Source organism: Festucalex cinctus, chromosome 10, assembly GCF_051991245.1.
Source record: "Festucalex cinctus isolate MCC-2025b chromosome 10, RoL_Fcin_1.0, whole genome shotgun sequence".
Taxonomy (NCBI): Eukaryota; Metazoa; Chordata; class Actinopteri; order Syngnathiformes; family Syngnathidae; genus Festucalex; species Festucalex cinctus.
In genome coordinates, this window is record NC_135420.1 from 9,153,161 (window position 1) to 9,174,402 (window position 21,242).

The window sequence follows — 21,242 nt, forward strand, 5'->3', positions numbered from 1 at the left end:
CGGAGCAGCGGACCGCGCCGGGACGGCACCGCCCCGGGCACCAGGGGAAGCACCCCAACACCGCACCCCACAGGGGGCCCAGGGAGCGGCCAAGACGCAACCGCCACCGAGCAGACAACGGGGGGGGGGGGGGGGGGGGGGGGGGGCAGAACCACCCCCGCCCGACCACAGGGGACGGCGTCAAGAAAATTGACTAATTAGCATGCAGTAACACCAAGTGTTGATGCTTAGTGCCCACTAGAAATAGATCTTAAGGAGTTATTGAGTATAGTGTCGTATAGTGTGGTATGCTCGAGCCCACTAGCAGCAACTAGGTTCCTGACTATATAAAAATAAAAACAATCAGATACAAAATACCAAATACAGGAGCAGCGAAAACAGAAGTTGTAACGATGTGGTGGCTCTCGTTAACAGGCAGAATCTTGGCAGGATTAAGTTGCCAAATTGAGATTAAAATATTCTATGTACATAGACCATATTTGTTTAAATCTTGATACTTGATTTTTATTTAAGGCAGAGATTTTTTCCATTGAGATATAATTTATTAGTAAGTTTAACCAGTGGTCGATATTTAGAGATTGTTTATTTTTCCAATTGACAAGGATTATTTTTTTAGCAATAGTAAGGGCTATAAATATAGATTGAGATTGTTTACATGGTCGCTCAGTTATTGTTAAGTCACCTAGTAAACACAGTCTTGGAGATAAAGGAAGCCTACAGTTTAATATATCAGCGAGCTTTTCCAAGATTTTAGTCCAGAAATGCAGCACTGGAGTACATGACCATAAAGCATGAAGATAAGTATCGGCAGTGTTTTGTGAGCACTGGAGACAAATGTCGGAGTCAGAGAGTCCCATTTTTTTCATCATATATTGTGTAATATATGTTCTATGAAGTATCTTATATTGGATAAGTTGCAAATTTGTCTGTTTGGTCATTTTAAATACATTTTCACAGATTTGGGTCCAAAAGTCTGGTTCCGGAACTATAGACAAGTCTTTTTCCCATTTTAAAGTCGGTAAATACGTTTTATTTGTGTATAAAAATAACTTATATATTTTTGATATTTTCTTTATTGTTGTTGGAGAAAGCTTTATAATATCTTTAGCTAAGACAGGCAGTTGGAGCGTATCTTGAAGTGTTGGGATTTGTTTCTTAACCATATTTTTAACTTGCAGATAATGTAAGAAATTTCCCTTTTTTATTTCATATTTCTGGACCAAGTTTGTATATGATATAAACTTATTATCTGAGAAAAGATGATGAAGGTGTGTAATTCCTTTCTGCTCCCATAGGCTTAAATGGAACGACTGATTATTAAGTTGAAAGTCGGGGTTATGCCAAATGGGAGAGAGCCCACAGGGCGCCAATTGGGAGTTTGTAATTTCTAATGCCTTCCACCAGGCAGTCAGGGTGGCGGCTATCATTGGGTTTTTAAAACAATTATGTCGTCTTATTGATTTTGTAATAAAGAGTAAATCTGACAGTCTAAGATTATTACAATCCTTCTGCTCCAATTCCAACCAACAGTTAGTATCTCTGTTGGGTTGTGTCCATAGCACAAGATATTGTAGTTGATTAGCTAGATAATAGTACATAAAGTTTGGTGCCTCTAAACCTCCTTTAGATTTACTTTCCTGAAGAGTAGATAGACTAATTTTGGCTTTTTTTTTATTCCAATAGAATTTTATGATAGCAGAGTCCAGCGATTGGAACCAGTTAGACGTAGGTTTAAATGGAATCATTGAAAATAAATAATTAATCTTTGGTAAAACTTTCATTTTTATAGTAGCTATCCGTCCTATTAAAGAGATCGGAAGATTATTCCAGCGTTCCAGGTCACTACGGATACTATCCAATAATGGTGAAAAATTTAAAGAAGTTAATTCAGTTAACTTAGGTGAAATTTTAACACCTAAGTATTTTAAATTACCTGTAGGAAAGGAGTAGTGTGGATCCTGACTTGTAGGATTCCATGAATTTTCTGTAATAGGTAATAATGTTGATTTTGTCCAGTTAATAGAGTAATCTGATAAGTGAGAGAATTTAGTTATTAATTTAAATGCTTCCCCTAGCGAAATAGCAGGTTCTTCTAAATAGAGTAATATATCATCGGCATATAGATTAATTTTATGTTCTATTGTCCCGGAGTGGATTCCTTGGATCCGTCTATCCTGACGTATAGCTAATGCAAGCGGCTCAATAAATATAGCAAATAATAAAGGAGAAATTGGGCACCCTTGTCTTGTTCCCCTTTGTAAAGTAAAACTCTGTGATGTAATCCCATTAGTAGTAACTGTAGCTTTAGGAGAATCATATAATATTGAGACCCATTGAATGAATGACTCCCCGAAGCCGAATTTATTTAAGACAGCAAAGAGGAAGGACCAGTTAACTTTATCGAATGCTTTTTCTGCATCCAGCGAAATAACAACTGCCTTTTTATCATGCCGCTGTGACATACTAATCAAGTTAAAGAGTCTCCTAATATTATTAGTAGAATGACGACCTTTAATAAAACCTGTTTGATCACTATGAATAATTGTCGAGATTACCGTCTCTAATCGAGATGCCAAGGCCTTAGCGATAATTTTAATATCGGTATTAATTAGTGATATCGGTCGGTAACTTGACGGGAGGGTAGGGTCTTTTTCTGGCTTTAATAAAAGTTTAATTGCTGCTATATTCATATCTTGACGTATATCACCTTTACTTTTAATTTCAGTTACTACTCTTAGAAATAATGGAGCAAACATTAACCAGAAATGTTTAAAAAAAATTTTTTATATAATATTTTCTGATTGTTCTAAAGTTGAGCTTTCAAGAAATTTTTGTCATGCCAACACCACATATCCACATGACATCCACAAAAATAAAATACCGCAGGCCCAGTACAGCCCGCGAAGTCCCGAGACTTGTGAAAATAAAAACAGAAAAACAAAATAAGGTAAAATATATAATATAATATTTATCACCCAGCCCTATACACCTACATTTACCTAAACAAAAAACAGTGAATGCAACACAGTGATAGACTAGTCACCTTACCAGAAACTCTCCTCCCACCCCAAGAAGAAAAGAAAGAAAAAAAAAAAAAAGTTGGCAGTAAATCGGAATTGGGCACTTGCCCTTGTGACTAGAACAAGAGTGCGTGATTTGATACCCCCGAAATCTGATGCTTATGGTTGTACCACTCTCTAGTGGAAACAGCATATAACATGCACAGTATCGTACAGTATAGTCTTACTGTTTTCTTCCAGCTTGTCAATGTCTCTAACAATAGCCCTAAAGAAAGGCCTCTTCTTTGGGTCATAGTTCATGCAGCGGATCATCAGTTCAGCCAACTCTCTGTAGTCGGGGGTCGCGAGCTGGCACTCAGTTTCATAAAACCTCTCCTTCTGCTCAAAGCAAAAATACATACACAAGAATTTCTTGATATGGTGAATGCAGACGAGTCTTCTGATGGTTTTGAGACAGAAGACAAAAGAGAGCCATTCAATTGTAGCTCGTATCCCTACTTCTGTGAGCTTCTTTTCTCTAAGTGGCTCCTCTCCGTCGTAACAAATCTCCCACAGGGTGGTCCCAAAGCCCCACTTGTCAGCGGCAACACTCAGGGAAGACACACTCTTCACACACTCAGGTGCGATCCAGGGTATGCGATGAACACACTCTGCAGAACGACAGAAAAAAGTCAAAATGACATTCAGTATCATTTTACATGACCGGAAAGGTAACATCACACTATTTGGACGTGATTTGATTGTTCTCAACGTGCTGGAAAAACCTTTTGAAAAACACTTAAAGGGGAAGTCAATCAAAAAAAAAAAAAGATTGACACGAAAGCGAGTGGCCGCGTACACGCGTACATATTTAGCCCCACTAGCCTAAATATTGCATTCTGGTTAATACTGCATAGAATATGAGTTAAGCAGCAAAATTCAGCAGTTTTTATCAATACCAGAAGGTGGTCATTTTGCCACTTGCTGTCGAGAGAAAATTACATCACAGATCACAAGTCTCAGGTAACAACCAATCAGAGCTCAGCTTAAAAAAAAAAAACAGGTGATCTGTGATTGGTCATTGCCGGAGTCCTGAGCAACTGTGATGTCAGAAGCCACCTGAGATAGATAAAAACCGCTGGATTTTGCTGCATAACTCGTATTCCACAATAGAAATATTAATCAGAACGTTATGTTTAGACTAGTGAGGTCACATATAACATATTATTGTTAAGAAATGTTGAAGATTGACTTCCCCTTTATCTTGATACAGTATTTGTCTTTAATTTAATCATGTTTTGAACCACAGACGGTTCATCACAGTGTCAATGACATGACGTCATCTTCAGTTGACGTCTCGATGAAATGAGCGGATCGAGGAGTGTCGCCTCATTTCCACTCCCACCTCACTATTCTGTCAATATGAGATTAAAAAAATGACCTCTTTACATACAGAACCATATTTACTTCTGTAAAAACTGCCACGTGACACTGTTTTTTGGTGCACTTCACTTGGACTCTTTTCATATGTATTTGTAATGTGAACAAGTAGATAAAAAGATTGTATTTAATGAATTGGGAATCATGCCCCGCAGTGTGAACGTAGCCTAAGGAGAAAGCAAATGGTTTGACAAAGCATTTTAATTTTTTTTTTTGGGTGAGTTGACAAAGCATTTTGTTGTCATTATCTGTAAGGCAAACACACCTTCTCTTGTGAGCACAGTAATCGGTATTCCTGGATCACTCAGCTTGATAAAAGGCCCTCCTTGATCAGCCTCCAGTCCATCTCGAGCGAGCAAGATGTTCTTCGCACACACAAATCCATGGACCAACTTTTTGTCCTCCTGCATGTTCAAATGAAAATCTATGTTTAAAATTGCACAGGTATATTTTACGACATGTAATCCATTGTGCAAAAACACCAATGTGATTGAAGGGGAACTCAAGTCAAAAAATGTTCTTTGCTATAATTTGTAATTAATGTGCCCCCATTAGTCGAAACACGATATTCTGATTACTGTTGGTAGAATAAGAATTAAGTAGATGAATCCACCCATTTTCATCCATCTAAGGCAGGGGTGTTAAACTCAGGGGCCGCATTGGAGGAAAATATATTACCAAGCAGGCCGGATCGGTAAAATAATGGTATATAACTTTTGTCGTCAATTATATGCAGATTTTCACTATTTGTGGGCCAGTCCTAAATTACGGCGCTCAACTGTAATCATACTATTCCAAAAAATAACATGAATGCAAATGGAACACAAATGTGTTAATAATGTTATAAGGATGTTAATACTTGTCATATCTATTTGTGTTACCAGTAATAGAATGTGTTCTGTATTTAACATGTTTATGTCGGGCTATGATTAAAACAAACAAACAAAAAACAAAAAATAATAATAAAAAATAAACAAACCGTAACTTTAATTTGCGTGTAAAATAATGACATCCAGGACGATTCCCCATACAAGTTGCTTTGCTCATCTGAGGACTGCTTGTGAAATTACAGATTTATACGTTTTGATTGTGGCCGGCTGATTAATTGGCCCGACATTACCATTTTTTATTGTATTTTTTTTACTTTACAAAATCATCTCTTGGGCCGGATTAAAACCCTTTGCGGGCCTGATCCGGCCCACGAGCCTTATGTTTGACACCCCTGATCTAAGGAATTGCCAATTTACATTATGCTGCTCAAGTAAAATTGACGATAAAGTCCCCCAAGACTCCCATTGTGAAAGTCACGTGGCCAAACTTAGAAAACGGGTGAGCCATGACGTATGATTGCAAAGAAAATATTTGACTCAAGTTTGGTTTTAAAAGAGATGTACGCATGTGCGCGTCTTTCTCACCAAATAGCTGAGAGCTGAGGCCAGCTGCTTGGCCACCTGGAACTTCCAAGCCGTGCTAAGCGGGTTTTGTTGTCTCTTCATGAACAAATCCAGTGGTCCAAGTTCCACAAACTCTTCCACAATGATATCTATCACACATAAAAACAGGTTTACCACAAAGTACTCATCTTCCACAACACTCACATTATTCTTGCAACTTACTCTCCAGATGACGGACACACACTCCATAAAGCAGTACGATGTGCTTATGAGAGACTTGCCGCATCATGCTTGCTGTTTCAAAGAAGGCCTGCAAACAATAAAATAAATATCATGACTAAATAGGAACTTTTAAACTGTACCCATTACATATTGTGGATGATGTAGGTTTATTTACAAATGCTCATAAGTGTATTGGAAAGTATAAGTGAGCATGAATCTCACCAGGGAAATATCTCTGTGTACTGAACCCAACACTTTGAGCACCACCTTGTACTCTTGGAAGGATCCGTAACCTGCATCCTCATCATTTTTTACTCTCAGCGTCCCAGAGAATATGTTGGTTCTTGTGCCGAGACCAAGATGCTCCTCCTAGTGCACAGCGGGAACATGACAGCATTAAGCTTAAACATAATACAACGCAGTGTTTTTGCAGGCAACTGAAGATGACATTACAATTGATAACTCTAGCTACAAAGACAAAAGGTTGTAATAACAGATATCATAGGTGAAGCAAGACATGATTTTCATGATTTCTCAGCCATGTATTGTTGTTGTTTTTAAATTTGCCCCAATGCCCTGGCAATGAAATGTACATGTGTACATGTATGCGCCACAAGTGGCCGCTACTAACAAAAGCACGAGTTTCTTCTTCAATTATGCCATTAACCTCAAAGATGATTGATGTTTTGGACATTAGCAGTTGCTAGGAGGTTCTTCATCCATTGCATGCATATCCACAGCTACAATCAAGCCTGTCGTTTCATCTGCTGCTTAGCGAACGCTTCTTTGATTAGCTGTCAAGTTTAAGCTAAAAAGATCCACAAACAAGCTCAAACGAGGCTGAAATTCTGAGGGGGTCCTTCAAGTAGTTTGTGATGGAGGATTTTAGAGGTGTTTGAAGTACTCATTCCATCTTCTTTATAAAACTCCACTAAGATGGTGGACCCTCGTCATGTTGCTGATGTTAGAGATTGGGGTTGCAAGAACAGCAATACAAAGCAGCAGGGCAAAGTAAAATAACTTTTTTAAATTCTACTAAAAAAATGTAGTGGTGCATCTGTAGAACAAACACTCATAAATCAAATCATGATTTCTATCTACTTTGGAGAAAAATGAGGTGAAAGTATACCTGTTCAATTTCTTCCTTATGAATGCGATGGATAATGACCTGGCACTCCTGCATTGGTGTCTGAGGTACTGGTGCTCTATCGTTAGTGACCACCAGCAAGTTGGAAATCTCTGCAATACATGTGCAAACAAGATTAAAAAACAACAACAACAAAAAATACCAGTATTTGCTGTACTTAGTAAAACATTATATATGACCCTTTAAAAAAAAAAAAAAAAAATCAATTCATTGTTCTTCAGTTTGATTTGATATGAAAAGTAGTCAATGGATACAAACAAACACAATGAGCTCGATAAAGATTACTTATTGAGTCCAGTTTTACAAAAACAATTGCAAAGCAGCATTTCATCAGCAAACCGTCTAATTATGCTTTCCCATGTGGCAATTAGTGTGCAGATCTGTGCATGTGACACATGCTAGACACAGAGCCTGGTTGAGCCTTCAAAGTAAGCACAAATGATGGCTGGCCAGCAGAAATTTGATTATACAAGTTTTCTGCAATTCAACGGTATACACATAGTTCGCACGTTCCCCTCAATAAGAATTAGATTTAGGGATTGGGATCAGAACAGTGAGGCAAATTACTTTTTTTTTTTTTTGCTGCAGACAATTGGGGTTTGATATTGAAACATGAATATAAATATCAAATGTTTGCCTTTTGTGTTTGTGTTTTGTCCAGTGAATTACAAGTGTATGACGGAGCTAATGGTTTAATGCAAAGCGAGAGAAATGACTGTGGTAACGTGCATGTTTTTCTTGCTTGAGAGCCCTTTGCGAGTCGTAGAGGTGTGCTGGCCAGACATAATTGAAGGCGAGTAAATGTCTGGGGTGAAGGGCCAGTTCCAATGGCCCCAAAAACTTTTTTTTTCTTTGTCGACTGGTGGGGTTTACTGTGGCGGTGTCCACCCAACTCGGGGACGAAACCCACACAGTTATCACGTCTCTGGTTTGGCAGTGTAGAGCACTGACCACTGAACTAATAATAAAAAAAATAAAATAAATAATAATAATAATAATAGAATAATCAGGGCGGCACGGTGGAATGAGTGGTTAGCACGTCTGCCTCCCAGTACTGAGGACTCGGGTTCGAGTCCAGGCTCCGGCATTCCTGGGTGGAGTTTGCATGTTCTCCCCGTGACCGCGTGGGTCTTCTCCGGGTACTCCGGCCTCCTCCCACATTCCAAAGACATGCATGGCAGGTTGATTGGGCGCTCCGAATTGTCCCTAGGTGTGCTTGTGAGTGTGGATGGTTGTTCGTCTCTGTGTGCCCTGCGATTGGTTGGCAACCAGTCCAGGGTGTCCCCCGCCTACTGCCCAGAGCCAGCTGAGATAGGCGCCAGCACCCCCCGCCACCCTTGTGAGGAATAAGCGGTCAAGAAAATGGATGGATGGATGGATGGATGAATAGAATAATCAACATCAAATTGATTTTCCTTTTCGAGCCTGATATTGATTCATACAACCATTAATCGATTATTTTTATATATCTTTTGCCATAAATTAATAGGAAATTACCATTTTAAGGGCAGATTTTTTTTGTCTTACTGTTTTTTTTTTAAATGTACTGTTCTTACAAATTTAAAAGTATTTTCTTACATTTATGAAAGACCTGGCTTATTGCACTTTAAGACAATTCAGAATCTTTTTAATTCACATTTACAATTATTGAACTAGAATTCTGAAAATATTTTCATCTCATCCTTACTTATGTCAATGTTTGTGTAACACTTAAATGATTATAACTTGTGATACTTTCATTAATAAACAAAATCATTTAACCAGGTAAATTTAAGTTGGAATTTATTGTTTGTGGAGTTTATCATGTCCTTGCAAATTTAAGAATTGATGTTCCATAATTAATTAATATTCGATTGAAGTGAAGCGAAACGAATTGGGAAATATCAAAATCTAATCAAACTGAAATCTTGTGAATCGAAATTGATTGATTCAGGTAATTAGAATCGATACCCAGCCCTATTATTCATCTTCACTCGCAAATTCTAGAGGGATTGCATTTTCCAGTTTAATTTTACAGGTTAGCAGTAAAAGTTAAAAAGAAATAGAAGTAAATAGTAGCTCAGATGAATAAATGTAAGTAAAACTCTAAAATAAAGAAATATTATTGACAGGTTAAACAAAAAGGTGGGACTTGAGCCTGTTTTTCAAAGCAAAAACATGCATATATGGGTGATGTTGACAAAAAAAAAAAAATCTCATGATTGTGGTTTAAGAGGAAGGCAATGTTCAGTATCAGGCTCCAACCATTACTGTATAAGATCAATTGTGTGTAATGGCCGTGTTTTCAAGCACATTCCTGATCTGATCTCACAACTCCTAAAGACGGGAAAATAATTACAATACCACATCTTTTGCATCAAATATTATGCGCAACATAAACGCCTGAATTTTTTTTATTGTTACCTGAGAAAATTATTGTATAATACAAAAAGTTTAACAAAAAAAGTAATAACAAAAACCACGCCGATTTTGTTTTCTGTTTTTCTCTGCTAACGGGCTGTGAGAAAACATAGTTCGAGTGCCTTATAGTGACGTGTGTGGTGTTCAAGTTATAAAAAGGGATACAATTCCTTGTCCTAGAAAGTGCTTATCAGCCAAATAATAGGTGAATATGAATAGCAGATGTCGCTATAGATTTAGTGATAATGTGAAATACACTGTAAAGAACACTTCCTGTCTTTAATCTGTAACACAAAACAGAAAAAGCTGCACGTTCTGCAACAATATACTCCCGCAGTGAAGTAAACCAAAGTTTGCCTCCGGAAACCCACATTTACAACTCTCTTCCTCTCTGAACCGGTTGTGTACATATGTGTTTGAATGTATGCACACATCTGAGACATTCAATATGTACTAGTCTTGGACCAGCTGTTTGCATTATGTACCTTTCCACAGAGATTTGACATGTAACAATACCAACAACTGGAAAAGGTTTTAAAGACTGATGAGACAATAATTTATCTTTACCAAATCCATCATAATGCAGTTCACAGAAGGATCAAGTGTGATATTGTGAGACTAATAAAATGTAATGACAACAAAGCTGTAGTGTGGGGTTAGGGACTCAATGATAAGGGCTTGTTGGTCCCTTTGAATTGTGTGTCTACTTGGATATTAAGGCATGTACAATTAAGCATACCCTTAAAAAGTCTTACCTCGAGGTTGAGGAGGGCAGCAACGGAGCAGGTGGAATTGGAGATTGTCAGAGCGAAGACTCTGGCTCTCCAGGTGCTCCAATAGCTCCCTGAGAGTGGGCCTCGAAGTTTCCGTGCCGTAAAGGCGGAACTCATTCGGCGCAACTTCAACTTGGAAGTTTTTATACTGTTTCACAGGGCGGGATTCCTGGAGGTCAATCTAAATGGAGGAAAGCCGGTTAAATAGGAGATAAACTTGCACTGGTGAATTTCGTTTTCTATACCTCATTGCAGACCACCGTGATGATAATGTACTGGTAGTCAGTGCAGCTCCAGCGAAGAATGTACATGCCCTCTTCATTACCCTCCTGGCGCAACTTTTGGATGGCATACTCCGTACTGTTTTCGGGAATAAACAATCGTGGTCAATCAATCAAATGTCAGACATGAAGGGTCACTCAATTGTCAGTTTTGTCTTCTTATCATGTAAAACTTGTGATGAATTGTGCTGGCTGATTTTGCATCCCTAAATAGCGCATCTGAAATGTGTGAGCATACTCTCACGGGCACAGGTAGTGTAGTAGTGCATGCAAAATGGCAGAAGAGAACTTTATCGTATCAAATGTTTTGTCTGTTTAAACTGGCACACAAATAAAACATGGTTATTGCGGGCTTCCCCCAAATTATTGGAACGATAGAGAACTGCTACTCTGCAACGTTTGCCTCTTCCCATTCAACACTCAATAGGTGTTTTTCCACCGCTGGAACTTTTGGAGAACTTTTCAGTTTACCTTGGTAAAATTCAGTTCTCGCATTTTTCCACCAACAACAATTATCAGGGTAATTAAATTCCCCAGGGCCATCCAAGTACTATCTCGGCCGCAGGGTCTTGCTGAGCCAGTCAGGAACTTTGAGGGGGCAGGCTGCAATGACCAAGGCTGATTGGTCAAATTTGGGGGCGTTGTTTTTACATCGGCTGCATTCAATCAAACTCATTTCAATTAATTACCGAGAACTGCAAGACGCTGTGGAAACACAAATCATAAATTCCCTGCAGAACTTTTACCACCAAGAACTCCCTTTACCCAGAACTCAAAGTTCCTGGGCTTGTTGGTGGAAAACCTCCTAATAATTTAATTTTGCATTTGTGGTGCCCTCCCAAGTTTTACATGGTGAAAATCATCAGCATTATCTAGCTAACAGCGAGTGCAATCTGTAATTTAGGATCTTAGTAGAAGTTGAAAATCTTACAAGAATGTATGCATCAAGCCCACTAAGAGTGTGCACAGTTTGTTAGCATTAGCATGCACTTTACAGGGTTTTTCCTGTGTACAAAATTCAGAGGCGACTACCTCCACCTAATTTGCTCGTCACCTCCAGCCTGAGCCACTGATATCGCTAAACACGGCGCTCCTGTTGTGTTGATTGAGCTCGACAGGAACGCATTTTAACTGCAGTTAAATTGTTGAGAGATTATGGAGGCGCTATATCAAAAGCAGTGCACCGGAAAGAACTGAAGCAAAAACCGAAGAGGAAACAGCTTTCTTCTTTTCTTTTGTTTTTTTAAACTTGAATGTACCGAAGAAGAAACAGATCATGGCGCAACCGTTGCACACACCCATTTCCTGGTTGCTGGTAGCCATCGTCAAAATTATAAAAACACAGTATATACAATAGTGTTTTACAACAACAAGTGCAGGGGCGGGCGTCGAGTGCCGAAGACCTGGAGGTTTTGGAGGTTTCCCTCTTCCAACACAAGCTGATTCCAATCAACAGGATCGTTATCAAGCTTATGCAGAGCTTGCTGATGAGCTGATCATATATCAGCTGTGTTGGAGAAGGCAAACACGCAAAACCTGCAGGACTCCATTCCTCGATGACCGAGATTGCCCAACCCTGAACTAGTGGATGAATTTTTAATGATTGTAGTTTAAAAAAAAAAATGGCAAAAATTAACAGCAACTTTGTATTCATATAATTTCTAATTTCTAGTTCGTGATCAAAAAATAGCTGCAGGAAGACGGACTAAAATTGTATCGGCCACCGCTGCGAGCACCGATACCTTAAAATAAGACTGTATTGGCAACGATACCGATACCTGGTATATTCGGTAGTCACCCATCATAGGGTGATACCACCTCTGTTTTTTGAGCCAGGAAAAACCCTGTATTGCCCAGTCTGCCCACAGGCATACCAGATTTGGAAGATTAGTAGAGCAGGCCCCATATATAGCTATACCCTCATATCTTTGAAGACTATAACAGCATGAACAAGGAATGCTTTGATTGGTAATGTTGAATAAAATTAGAGATAGACCGATAATCGGTCGGGCCGATAATCGGGGCCGATATTTGACATATTGGTACATATCGGTATCGGTCTGTTTTATTAATCTGACGGCCGATATGAGCGATCCATTTAAAACTCCGTCTTTTCGCTTCGAATGCAGCCCAGAGCGTCTCTGTCTGTTATGGAGTCCAACTCCAGCAATGTAACGCCCATAGCAGCATTTGATTGGTTAGCCGTGCAAGAGCGAGAACCAATCAGTAGTGTATGCCTGTATTACAGTAGCCGGTCACACACGCACCCACGGACACAACGCGACAGACACATGCTTCGAAGGTAAGTTAAAAGAGAAGAGACTCCGCCGATCGTTTCACCATGATAAGCTAAACACATTGAATTATGTTGTGTATTAAATGCACGATATGAATGGAGCTGCATTGCCTTGCATTGAATCCCCGCTAGCTAACAGTGGTGTGTTCAGCTTAGCATGGCTAACACCCAGTAGCTAATTCGCTACTTGAACTACTCGGGGAGGGAATCACACACATTTTCACTTAATTAAGTAAATAATGTTTGTTAGAAAGGTTCCAAATATTAACAGTTGTCATTATTATATTGTCTAGTTCCATGTTAAGAGTAGAGTAATGTCATTATATTTACCTCTCGTGACGCACACATTGCATTCTGGGTCACGTCCACTACTTGTTGCATAGCGGTTATTATGCAGTGAGATGCCACAGTGACACTAAATAGCGTTTAGTTACTTTATATTGTGTTTATTTGTCGCACTGGTTTGCCATTGTGTGCCTTAAGCTTCGACGTCGATTTGATTGACAGCTCGTTGTGCACCTCGTTAAAGTCCGCTCCGTAACTAATTAAGTGTCTCAAACACCGTTTAACTACACGAACGTGTTCTCTTCCGTATGTTTGGCATTAGTAGAGAAGTGCACTAAAGTATAGTGTGCTTATTTGCTCGTTTTGTCTCTCTTTTCACGTCATGTCTGCCGTCATTTGGGACATTATGCTCTCAATGGATGCCACTAATATGTAACATCTACGGCCGTAGTCGGCTGCAATTAATGTTCAGTGATGTAATTTCGTTACGTGCCTCATACTTTGAATAATGAGCTCATGTTTGGTGTGTTGTATAACTTTCTCGTGTGTTAGTAACTATTCATGTGGACAGCTAAGACAGTGCTTGTTAATGTGAATTAGCAATGTTGCAGCCCAGTTATTATTTAGACAAGTACATCTGTGCCATTAAGTGATACAGTACAGTACAGTAGTGAGAGAATAGTGGGCCCATATACACACACGTGTCTATAAGTGTAAAACACATTAAACAGCAGAAAGTGGCAGCGGTCCACCGCAACAATGTCTGTTTAACCAAATTATTCTTACTATTATTATAACCAAGTTATTTTACTCTACCTTTTTCTGCGTTGATTGGGGCATCCTAAGTGGCACTAAACTACATGATGAAGTGTCTTTTGACAGTTCTCTTGTAGAGAGGAGTAGCATGATATTGCTGTTCTCGATTTAAGATCCTCAGCTTATCAAAACTGTCTATATGGTAACAATAACAATAATTATAATAAGGTCTACAAGAACTGTATGGTGTTCAGGGATGAATAGTTTTTCTCATGGAATTTTTTTTTTTTTTTTTTGCTGTAGTAATAAGTAATGCCACAGCTGATGCACATTTTGAATGACAGGGTTCCTCCTATTACTTCAAAATATAAAAATATAACATTTATAGAAAAAAACTACAAGTATCCCAAATGCTATAAAAGGTAATGTCACATTGGCCCCCACATTTAACTCCCCCCGTCACCAACGTCTTATTGCAGATAGAAGGATGTAAAATGAAAAGTGCAGTGTGAGAATCCATTGTAAAGAACGGTTAGGGTTTGCATTATTCAAAAATTTGGTGCCAACATTTTAACTTTTACTGCAAATGAATATCGGCTTCAAATATCGGTTATCTGCCTCCTTGACTACCGATAATCGGAATCGGTATCGGCCCTGAAAAAAGCATATCGGTCTATCTCTAAATAAAATGTGTCTCATTTTTATCTTTCAGCTAGGATCATATCAGAAATAATAAGGGAAGAATATTGGAAAAGGGCCAAACATACAGTAGGCAGTCCAGCCATAGTATGTATTTACAAAATGAGCTGAATTAAACTAAGTATTTTAATCACAGGCATCATCACAAACAACCCTTGAATGCCCATCTTCAGACTACAAAAATTACAATGTGAAGATAAATATTACAAACAAGGTCAAATAGTGCACACACAAAAAAAACAAAAGAAAAGTGCACCAATGAAACCACAAGAACAAACCAAATGGGGCCATGGCAGCCATTGTTGATGTTGTGCACCACCGAAGAGGGAGCCACCTCCTTGCAGAGGAAGTGGTGGGCGTCCACTGTTAGCCTGAAGTACCCATCCACCAGGGCTGCAAAGGACAAAGCCTCAGACCAAGATGCCATATGCAGCTCCTGATGAAACAAAGGGTGATTAAACGTCACTCTTATTCTTATTTGTTAAAGCTCAGACAAGCAAGGTGAATTGTAACAGATAAGGTCAACTAGACAAGCAGATTGAAGTGCATTTGCCAGACTTTAGGTTGATCGTGGTGGTCTCCAGTGCTGTTTGTCTCACCATTTTCTTGTGGTCCTGTCTATGAATTGTGACTGTGGCCTCTTTGATGGAAGCGTGCATGATCTCATGGAAGTCACAGAATTTCTCCCAGCCTTCATCAGCTTCTTTTTTTCTCAGATTATCATTTAGCTTGTTCTTCTTTGACTTGCCTTTATAAATCACCAGCATCTAATTTGAAGACATACACAGCTTACGCTAATTAAGTACACTCAGCAAATGCACTCAGGTGACTGTTTTACAGGCATTTGATACTTTCTGCTGTACAATGCACATTTTATCAGAATCGTAGTTTAGCACAAAAGCAATTTTAAATGGCACAATTAGAAACAGGCAAATACATATTTAAATAACATCATGTAAATGTAGCACAACTATAGACTGTACAAACTGTTACTGTTAGTCTGACTTCAGGAAATGTTTTTAGTGCTGCTGTTATTGTTATTTGTTCTACTGGGACGAAATGTTCATAAGATGATAAGCTTCACTTACTGTGGGGGGCTTCTTCCTCCAGGAAATGCCTGTTGTACCAGATACACATACTTGTACATCATGCCAAATATTCATGCTCTGGTTTGGACTCTGTTCTTGGATCTGGTTGTAATACACTGTAAAACACAGACATACAAAGATTAGTTTAAAATACTGGAAAGTGATTTATCAACTGTCTGGTTTACTATTTTCTTTTAATTAAATGACCCAGACAGTGACAGCTGGTTTGCACTTGTTCTGTACCGAATATATCGAGTTATTTCAAATCCGAAATCACATTAGTATGATAAGGCATTAAAAGTAACATTTACCTACTTTTGGTGCTTTGACAGAGTCCTATCAAGAGTGCTGTAAACACAAGCACCTCTGAGAACAGTGGTATTTAATATATATTTAATACTTTAATAATATATATAACACTGGTATTTAATTAAACTACATGTAGGCATAAACCGCACATTTTAATGCTGCCTCTCCTATGCCCTCTTCCCTCATCTCCTACTTTTAGAGGTGGCTAAGTGGCCCTTTGGAGTTTTTTTTTTTTGACGAACATTTGTCACAAAAAGGCAAAAAAGCAGTCTTCTCTCAGTGTCCAAGAATTAGAAAATCATGGAAGTTGAAAGTCTTACCAAAATTTCCTCCATTCATGACATCTGCTTCTTGTGATACACTCAACGAAATGGGCTCCACGAGCTCACTGCCGAGGCCACTGGTCAGCCCTTCCAGAGTCGCCAAATATTTAATCTTCAGGTCGTACAGAGTGATGTCGCCGACCTTGACTGTTCGGTGGTTGAATTCACTGAGGAATTTCTTGAACACATTGTTTATGCGGATGCGGGTCAAAATGTTACGCTGTTTTATGTTTGCATCTAGTGCCTCTGGAATGAATTGTCTGTAGCTGGAGGAATGAAGAGAGACAAAAAAAAGAAATCTATTAGAAATACTTCACATTACCAAATTTAATGTGAAATTTGATGTTTGTGGACTTTTTTATCATGTCATTAATATTTAAGCAGAATTGCTGTTCCAAAATTAATCAATATCAGATTGAAGGGAAATTAATTGAATCGAATTGAGAAAAAAAATCTAAATCGAATGTGAATCAAAATTGAATCGATTGAGGAAATTATAATCTATACCCAGCTCTATTTATTCATTTTCTACAGAAATTGCATTTTTACAGGCTTCACTGGATAAAGATCAAGAGAGTCATGACAGTCGTTGATGTAAGTGGATATCTTACTTGAATTTCTGAGAAGCAGTGGACAGGGGCATATCCATGGTCATTGCATAGTGGGTAATAGCGAGCACAGCCATTCCCAAACATTCATTTTCGATCTCCCGCTGCTCAATCTCAGACAGGCATGTTCGAAGAGGTACCATACCTGTTTGAAAATCATGCTGGCCCTGGAAGACAAACATGAAAAGATGTGAAAATTAGTCAATGTAATTAATGACGAGAAATGTTTATTTGTATTTTGGTACTTAAGTGTACGTTTTGAAATTCAACTGTAAACTACAACAATTAGTTTGTACTGCTTTGACATCTAACAACCCATCATCAGGAACTCCTGGTTTTGCTCTAATACAAGTAAGCTTTAGAGTTGGTGATCTGGCCAGCGGCCATGGGAGCCGAATCAAGCATCAGGTGAGCGGCCCCTGCGACCGACCGGGAGAGGCAGTCTGGCAACGACAACTACGTTGCTCGTCATGTGCTGGATGTCCGGCAATGAGCCGACATTACAGCCTTCCAGACAACAGCTCTAAGGTCTTTGGCATTGAAAATGTCAGCGACCTGGCGCTGGCAGCCCATCAGGAGGAATCGGAAGTGTTGGGTGGCCAGGAAGAGGCCCGGGAGCTCCCTATCAAAAGTGCTGTACTTCCCCTCATTGACACGCTGCTGAAGAAGGCCAATGGTTATCAGGCTCAGCCCACCCATTGCTCACACACTGGTCTCAATGTTTAGTCTGATGCATCCATCGTGAGGGCCAGCTGAGTGGTGGGGTGCGCCAGCAGAGATGTGTTGGGCAACCCAGCCTTTGCATAGGCGAAAGTTTCGTTAATACCCGGGGACCAAGCCACTTCATCCTTGGGCCCTTTTCCCCGCAGGGCTTCGTACAAGGACTGCATGATGTGAGGTGTGTGGGGAATGAATCTGTTGTAAAAGTTCACCATGCCCAAAATTCCTACAGAGCCGTTTGAGCGGTGCACAATAACGAGGCATTCTATGCTAGGCAACTTCTTGGTAAAGCTATCTTGGCCAACTTGAGGTGCCAAGCACGAGCATAGAAGGAAAAGGAAGGTGGGATCAGCTAAAGAGTAACCTTTCCATCTATTCTGACACCCTGCTGTTGCCAAGGACAGCAGGTGGTCTGCCTTCTTGATTTCAGACTCAGAATCAGGAATGCCTCGAGCGCAACCAACTTGCCGATCGCTGCTGGCGCCTTCAGCAGCATCATTGTCATTTTTGCCCAATTTGGTTATTACTCACTGTTTTGAATAGCTAATAAAGCCCCTCTCTTGCTTTTATGAGGCAGACGGGTGGTGCGGCTTTATAGAGTTCAATTTTCAGGCTTTAATGTACAGCTAAAAACATCATGACTCCATCACAGCTAGCATCTAGCTCTTTACTATAAGCTTTTACTGTACCTCGAACTGCGTCGCAACTTCCAGTGGAGCTTTATTTAATGCACTAATTTGAAGCGTAACTAAAGTATTAAACTGATAGTCTTAAACTTGTCTGATGCAGCAAGTCACCTGTTTTATGAAGTTATGCCATGATACCTGGGCCCTTTTATGTTATTTTCAGTCACCAGCAAGTGGCAAAATGGATGCCCCCGAGATGGATAAAAGTGAGTGGATTTTTTCTGCTTAACTACTATTACACCAACATAATAACACATACAACATATTATTGTAAAGAACAATTTGGGGTTGCATGAGCTGCTGATTGAATTAAAGGGGAGCACACACTGCAATCTATGAACACGCATTGGCCTAATCATGCACACCCCCACCTCTCCCAGTTAGATGTGTTCTGACATCGACACTCGTCCAGGTTGCACCCCAGCTCTCCCCAAAGAACATGCATGCACGTTCAATACCTGGTAAAACAGATAGTCAAGTGATGCAGCATCCAGGAGTGGTGCTCCTTCTGGTGTTTTCTGCTGGCTCAGGCCACCTTTAAGTTTACTGATGCAGTGTCTCCAAACCGGAGACTCACCTTCATTGGTACCATGCCAATTTCGGAAAAAGAACCTGAGAGTCAAAGTAAAATAGGGACAAAACAGTTTACAGAGCAATATCATGCAGATATTAAACTTGTTTAAAATTAACATGATGATTGTACTGATTGAATATATTTATTTAGCTTGTTCATCTTGATACAGTATTTATATCCACTCATAACTTAGAAATGTTGTCAATAAAGGTTCATATCCTGCTCCTCGTTTTTAATCCTCTTTCCTTCAAGGCTGTGGTCTAACATTGATATGGAGGAATCATACGTTATTGGCAAGTTCATTTTAGTTAACTAAAAATAATGAAAAAACAAACTAAAATTCAAAAATCAATTTCGTTCACGAAATAAAATAAAAATGAAAATGCTTTTTAAAAAACGAAAACTACCGGTAACTGAAACTACATTTTATGTTTACAAAACTAACTAAAACTAACTATAATTATAGCAAAAATGTCCTTTGTTTTCATGTTTGGTAATTAATTTAATGCATAAGCCTTTGGGGATGATTTTAAATGTGATTATAAGTAGATTTATTATGATATTAACCGGAATAAGGACGATTGAAAATGTGTCACACGGAACTGAAGTCATCTAGCAGCAGCCAATAGAAAAGCACCTTCAGATGACATCGCTCCCATGGTAGTTTTTGAATATTGTGCACAACTAATTCACATAAAATTTAAAAAAAAAAATACTTTTTTTTTTTTTTTTAAACTAACACTAACCAAAACTAAACTAAAACTAAGCATTTATTAAATAACTAAAACTACTCAAATCTAACAAAACCATCCTGAAAACTAATTAAAACTAACTAAAATTTAAAAAAAATGATTAAAAAAAAAACAAAACAAAAAAATAAAAAATAAAAACCAACTAAAATGAAAAAAATCAAAAACTATAATAACCCTGGTTATTGCAAATTAGTTGTACTTGTAAATCTCCCCTAACAATGTTAACGACACTGCTCAGGTGACTGCAGAGGCTATATACAGTACGAGTACAGTGAAGTCACTTTTATTACCGGGCTTGGTGCCTTATGCTGCTTCAAGCAGTCAATAAAAGATGTTAAGCATTCAGTAACGACAGGCTGTTTTGTTTGAGAGTACAGGGAGTCCTCGAGTTAAGGAGCACTCGACCTAAGCCGTTTCGACTTTACAACGGTTGCGCCCGGTCCGCCATTTTGGCCCGTCTGCCATTTTGGCTCCTCTTCTGCCATATAGCCCGCAGTGTTTTCCCCTCGTCCGCTAGAGTTAGCCCTTAGCTAGTGCTAGCGCTTGTGCACTTGTGGGAGGATCTTTGGATTTTTCGCCCTCTTTGTTCCACATTCCCCCCCCCACCCCTTCTTTTCCATCCACTGATAAGCAGTAATTGTAAGCATCTTTTCTATTAAAATTCAATTTTTATTTGTATGCATTTTAGATTTTTATGCAAATTATTTTGATGGAAATACAGTGTTCCCTCGTTTTCCGCTGGGGTTAGGTTCCAAAAAATACCCGCAATAAATGAAATCCGCGAAGTAGTTAGCTTTATGTTTTACAACTCTTATAAATGTTTTAAGGCTCTAAAATCCCCGACCGCACAATTTATACTCTTTTCTCATTGAGGCATTTACATGTTCTCACATTTCTCTCTTGTTCAAACATTGACAATGTTCAAACCTTCATAAATTTTATAAAATGGGTATATTACTGTAAAAAAATATGCAAAATTGCACTTAAAAAAAAATCCGCGATACAGCGAGACCGCGAAAAGTGAACCGCGTTTTAGCGAGGGAAGACTGTATTGACTTTAATGGGGAAATTTCGACTTAATTTGAAATTCAGGTTACATCGCTAGCATAGGAATGGAACTCTGGCGTAACTCAAGGACTAAAAAGAAAATTTTTGAGTCGACTTTTCTTTAAAGGAGGATTACCATACATCATAATATTAACTGAAATGAAATGCAATGAACAGAAGTCCATCTTACCTCATGCGATAGTGCAGCTTAATATTGGTCTCATTTGTGATCTTGAATTCATAGTTAGGCGGGCACCACATCCCCGTCACTCCATTGTACAGGGCAAAGAGATTGTGGCACAATGGCGAAATTGCTGATGAAGAGGGAAAATAACAGAGAAAACAATCAAAATGAAACCCTTTGTCCAGCCCATCCCACCACGTAGAATGTTTTCATAGTTCACATTTTCCCCTAAACATTGTATACACTAAACAAAAATATA

The 21,242-nt window shown here is 39.0% G+C and overlaps 1 protein-coding gene across 2 annotated transcripts in view; it reads right to left on the reverse strand.

Annotated features, from left to right (window-relative positions):
* jak1 (Janus kinase 1) overlaps positions 1–21,242 on the reverse strand; it is a 49,612-nt gene that overhangs the window by 11,844 nt on the left and 16,526 nt on the right. For both annotated transcript variants that reach the window (XM_077533350.1, XM_077533349.1), the window contains 16 exons: positions 20,990–21,113; positions 18,885–19,038; positions 17,024–17,187; positions 16,410–16,678; positions 15,781–15,896; positions 15,292–15,459; positions 14,971–15,128; positions 10,621–10,735; positions 10,358–10,556; positions 7,185–7,294; positions 6,278–6,424; positions 6,056–6,143; positions 5,855–5,982; positions 4,705–4,843; positions 3,519–3,670; positions 3,248–3,398 (listed from right to left, as the gene is read on the reverse strand). In XM_077533350.1, coding sequence (XP_077389476.1) covers positions 3,248–3,398; positions 3,519–3,670; positions 4,705–4,843; positions 5,855–5,982; positions 6,056–6,143; positions 6,278–6,424; positions 7,185–7,294; positions 10,358–10,556; positions 10,621–10,735; positions 14,971–15,128; positions 15,292–15,459; positions 15,781–15,896; positions 16,410–16,678; positions 17,024–17,187; positions 18,885–19,038; positions 20,990–21,113 — 2,382 coding nt within the window. The remainder of the gene's footprint in view (positions 1–3,247; positions 3,399–3,518; positions 3,671–4,704; positions 4,844–5,854; positions 5,983–6,055; positions 6,144–6,277; positions 6,425–7,184; positions 7,295–10,357; positions 10,557–10,620; positions 10,736–14,970; positions 15,129–15,291; positions 15,460–15,780; positions 15,897–16,409; positions 16,679–17,023; positions 17,188–18,884; positions 19,039–20,989; positions 21,114–21,242) is intronic.